At 32.4% G+C, this 5,244-nt stretch overlaps 2 protein-coding genes across 2 annotated transcripts; both read left to right on the forward strand.

Moving 5' to 3' along the window:
* Positions 1-392: 392 nt before the first annotated feature.
* Positions 393-815, forward strand: LOC105797525 (S-protein homolog 18). The gene has a single exon (XM_012627484.1). It carries the CDS (start codon positions 393-395, stop codon positions 813-815), a length of 423 nt encoding a protein of 140 aa, XP_012482938.1.
* A 1,980-nt stretch (positions 816-2,795) lies between these two features.
* On the forward strand, positions 2,796-3,706 carry LOC105798618 (uncharacterized). The gene is made up of 3 exons (XM_052620434.1): positions 2,796-2,859; positions 3,215-3,364; positions 3,562-3,706. Exons 1-3 carry the CDS (start codon positions 2,853-2,855, stop codon positions 3,666-3,668), a joined length of 264 nt encoding a protein of 87 aa, XP_052476394.1. The 5' UTR covers positions 2,796-2,852; the 3' UTR covers positions 3,669-3,706.
* Positions 3,707-5,244: the final 1,538 nt, after the last annotated feature.

Consider the following 5,244-nt stretch of genomic DNA (forward strand, 5'->3'; position numbering starts at 1 on the left):
GTTTCTAATTTCTATTATAAATAGATTATGTAACCCAATGTAAATTAAAAGTGTATTCATCTTTCACACAGAAATTCTTTTTTTTTCGTTAAGTTTGTAACAAATAAGCACTTATTTAAATAATGCCGTAAAGTTCGGAACTTCTTTTTAATATTTATCAACTTAACCGATGTCATTATTCATTAGAATTGCAGTTTAACATTTCTCACTAGTAATTATCATCTTAGTAAATGTTAGCTTAATTATAATATAAACGTATAAGACAGTAGTGTGCTTTAAAGACATTTTCTCAGAATTTTAAACTCAGCAATTAAAGTCTGCTTCAAAATCATCCTATAAAAATCAAAATCCCCACTGTCATTACTTATCACACCATGTTTAACCTCAAAGAAATGCTGTTGCCATTAACGCTTGCACTTTGCATCATGTACCCTTTGGCCTTCTCAATTAGTGAAGATGTTCTGTTAATCAACTACCATATCCACATAATCAATGATCTGCCCTTGGAACCTCCAACCAATGTGCCTTCATTGAATCTGCATTGCAAGTCTAAAGACAAAGATCTTGGTGAGAGAGCAATGTTTCAGCACCAGGATTACGCATGGGATTCAAAAATAAACCTTTTCAGAACCACCCTTTTCTTCTGCAATGCACGGTGGCGGAATAAGAAGCAACGGTATTTTGAGGCTTTCAGGGCCACCAGAGATGAAGATCGGTGCCTAGATTATCATTTTTCCTGCATCTGGTCTGTGAGATATGATGGGATTTATTTCAGCAGTGATAATTATACTTGGACTATGCAGTATCCATGGTAGATTCTTGTAAAATATTTCCTGTTGAAGTTATAATTAGGAATACTGAAATCCTCACTTTATAATAATCGGTGCCACTCAAATCAATTTAAATGCCATGTTTACGGCCACCAAAGTTTCTACGTTCATACGTATCTTGACCGTGTCTGACTATCTTTAGCTTTTTTATTATATTTTTTTTATAAATATTAAATTTATATATCAACTTTGGTTTAATATGCAATTTGATATATGAATTTTGGTTTGGTGCAATTATACACATAAAACTTGAATTATGATTCATATGTATGCATGAAACTTTTATTTTGATTCGGTTATAGATATTTAAAGAAATAAAAGCATACATTTATTTTCATATAAGATTAATATAATTATTTGTGCATGCAATATATCAACAAAAATTGTATTAATTCGACAATGTTGTCGATGATTTGTGAAAATTGAATCAAATCAAAATTTCATATATAAAATCGCACAAAATCAAAATTCATGTATGACATTACACATTGGATAAAAGTTAATGTATAGTTTTGATATTTAACCCTATTTTTACCATCTTGTATATATTCCAGTCAAGTTTTTAAAATCCAACTGATGGTTGAAAACTTGAACTTATTAGATCAATGATTTTTGATTTGATCGGTCAGTTTGATTTTAATTAAACAAATTATTAAAACTTCATAATTTTTTTAAAAAATAGAAAAAAATAGTTCAATTGGTTCTAAATGACACTAAATCAAGAAAATTAAAATTAATGAAATAAATTCTCATACTTTGACTCTACTTCCCGAAATCTAATATTAAAGGAAACTTGGGGATTAACAAAATGTGTTTACTTTTTTGGGGTAATTTTATGAATAAAATAACATGTAGTGGTGGCTTGCAACCTTTGAATATTGATTGTTCAACCATTACCTGATCTGAAAAGTTTTAAATATGAAGTAAACATTGCAAAGAATTTTAAAAATGCGTTTCGGAGATTAAACATTTGGAAAATGCAATTTAAATTGTTCCAATTTTAGTTTAAATAATTGAAATTAAATGGTTGGAACCATGAAGATCAATGTTGTATTTGGTGATCTTTGTATCAGATTTAAAAGAAGAAAAGATAATAAACATGGCTTTTTGTATTTGGTTAAGGTAATAAATATCACACTGATATACGTTTTTTTGTCTTCATCCAACTTCATTCTTAAACGCATAATATAAATGGCAAGTTTGACCATTAAAAAACTAATTTATGTGATTTTAAAAAATAAAGGTAAGTACTACTGAACAACATTCATGAAGCCATGAATATTCCTGCATGGAGAGATGCTGTCTATGATGAGTTGACAGCTTTAGTCAATAACAACGCCTGGGAATTGGTCACACCACCTCTGGATCGTTCACTTGTGGGCTGCAAATGGATATTCAAGGTTAAGAAGAATCCTAATGGGTCGGTTGCTCGCCATAAAGTTCGCTTGGTAGCTCAGGCTTCCTTTAGTTTGTCATTCCATACCAGTGAGGTGCAGTTGGGGGGAAAAATGGTAGCAGCCTCACTGGTCAGCCGTTTGGTTCAGCATGCCAGTCTGGTGAGAAGCCATCTCCACCACGCTAGTCAGCCCCAAATTAACTGGAGATTTTTGGTCCAGTAAAAATTTAGCAACTTCAGTTGTTTTTTCTTTTCCTCTTTTACCCATATATTATTCTTTTCGTTTCTTCTGTTTGATAACTTGTAAAAGCTTACGGCTTTTCTGATGTTTGGTTACCCTTCTTCTCCCCTTTCCCCTTCCCCTTCCCTTTCCCCTCCCCTTGGGTTGCAAATCAGTTTGGTCAAGGACCTCTTCCGGTTCCTCCTTCATCCAGGTATAGCTCCTTCTCCTTCTTCCGTTCTTCATTCCTTTTTCTTCTTTCGTTCTTCATCTTCTCTTCTCAGCATATTCTATTTTGTTTCCTCTCTTTCTCAGGCAAATCTACCACGAATTCTTCGCTGGGCCTCATGCAATAATTGAATACCAAGTTGATCTTACTAGGTGGAAAGCTAACTAGAAAGCAGCCATGGATGGTATGTGAAGGTTTTTCTTTTTTTTGGTTTAGATGTCTGTTATTGCAGTTTTAAGTAAATGATTTCTTGCTTATGGTTTCTAAATTTTTAAGGCGATAGCTTTTGCTTGTGATTTTACTTTAAATGTGAAAGATTTTTCAATTTGGTTATATTATGGACTATGGCTGAACATAGTTATTGTTTTGAAATTGAAATTAGTACCTAGCAATTGTTAAATGTTTAACATAAATTTTGTGTTCATGTCTCTGCAAAGATATATGAATTTTGCTTTCTATCAATTCTAGTTATTGTTTAAAATTATGAATGACCAATACTCATTGACTGATTTTCTTTGTTACCTGCTGTATGGTTTCAGTTGATTCGCAACCAACTATGGAGGAAACCATATTGGTTGGTGATGACCTAATGATGGGGCCACCATCTCCTGTCATCCCACAAGAAATCGCATCTCATGTGCTTGAAGGTGTCGAGTTATGTGATGGGATCTTACGGAATTTATTTTTGTGTAAGTTCTGTGTTTTTAACTTAACAATCTTTATGTAAAAGGCGGAGTATGTATAGCATTGATTGACTGATATTTATCTTCATTCTTTTTGGTGACATGATTGATTATTTGCTTAATTTTGCCAAATGATAGACCAAATACTTTCTCATGCATTTCGTGTACAGCCATACATTCTTTATGATTGCTATATGCTGTAGGTCTGCAGATTAATGATATCGAGCCTTTCTGTCAAGATGAGCTGGCATTATATAGACAATGTGCTGAAAAGAGGGTAAGGTTTCTAATGGTTATTCCTGTTGCATGAATAAGTACATCGAATTAGCTTTCTTGAGTTTCTTAAAAAAAAAGAGGCTTTCTTGAGTTTGTTTGAAAATCTTGGTTTTAGGACAAAGTTTTATACTGTATTTTAAAATGCTATGCTGTATGTATGCTGATCTACATTTTATTCTCTTATGTTCTTTGTCTGATGATGTTCAAATTGTTAGGGAGCTTGTTACAAATACTTTTTAAAATGTCAGCAACATTCTATTTCAGCGTATACCTTTTTTTTATTCTTGCTATGTCTGGTGTTTGGTATTGCAGGCAGAGCTCGAGTCTTTTAAAATGTAATATGCAAATGCATGACTGGAATGTAATGCAACTGATGAACGTGCATATATTGGCTTCTGAAGTCATTGGTTTGGAAGAGAAGGTAACAAAGTTTTAATGGGTAAAGGTTTTCTTCCTTCTCCAATTTTATTCTATTCATTACAAAACATATATCACTCTTGATAATAATCTTTGAAAGATCGATGAAGTCGCCATGTTCGTAAATGCATAGTTGTAATATATACCACGTGAAGGGTGTTTCTTGGACGTATAGTAGAGCTGCAATGTTTTTAAGTGCCAGTTTAACTTAAATGGCTCTCTAGTCCTTTTTTATATTTGATTTGATCCTGTTATTTGCTTGTTTTATATGATATTATTAGCATTTGGATTTTCTTACTTTATTCCATTGAATATATTTACGTATAAAGCGATTGACCTTTGAGTGAAATTACTTTTGTCTTCGCTAGATTAAAATGAAATTAATTTCCTTTCTGTAGGCACTTCGATTAAGGTCAAATGAGCTAAAATTGGAGAGGCAATTGGAGAACTCACAGGCTGAAATTTCATCTTTCAAGTATGTATTTTACAGCATCTGAGAAGTTTGTCCCTTTATTTTACATCATCTGAGAAGTTAGTCCCTCTGATTTGTCAGAATGGTCTTCATATTTTATGAAAACTAAGAAATTAGTCCAATTGAGTAACACTGTTAAACCTTCTTGTTAAACTGAGCTGTTCAGCAACTTATGTGCTAGGAATTAGTAAAAACCAGCAGTAGCATATTTATGTTACAAAAAAAATTGACCTATATTCAACTTAGGTTACTATTTAAGTTTTGAGTATAGTTTTGGCACAGCATGCAACATGTTAATTTTGCACCATGCATCTGGTGTAATTATATGTTATTTTCAGTCTTACTAACCTGGATTGTTTTAACAGTTTGTATCATTGGTGCATCCATCAGTTAGTGTTGATTGTTCGATACTACATGATTACTATGAATCATTTGCAATGTATTGCTTTGGAAGATACCTTGTTGCTTGCTTGGGTATGTTCATTTCAAAGACCTTGAACTTCAAATAAAGATTTTATTTCTTATCTCTGGATCAGCCTTGCACGATATTTCATTTAGTTTACAGTTTCTGTGGTGACATTGTCTTTGTTATTTGCTTTGCTTATGCCATTGAATCTGAATTTTGGACACTCATATATTATTTTCAATGTCATTGAATAGTCATTTCAACACTCTTCTTTTTCATATCTTTACTTTTAAGAATATATAGGTTCTTCTGATG

Source organism: Gossypium raimondii, chromosome 9 (genome assembly GCF_025698545.1).
Source record: "Gossypium raimondii isolate GPD5lz chromosome 9, ASM2569854v1, whole genome shotgun sequence".
Taxonomy (NCBI): Eukaryota; Viridiplantae; Streptophyta; class Magnoliopsida; order Malvales; family Malvaceae; genus Gossypium; species Gossypium raimondii.

Bases quoted from the DNA above. Each gene is read 5' to 3' on its own strand.
- LOC105797525 (XM_012627484.1), top strand. From the start codon at position 393: ATGCTGTTGCCATTAACGCTTGCACTTTGCATCATGTACCCTTTGGCC.
- LOC105798618 (XM_052620434.1), top strand. The intron at 3,365-3,561 runs GTAAGTTCTGTG...TATATGCTGTAG, and splicing joins CTTACGGAATTTATTTTTGT to GTCTGCAGATTAATGATATC.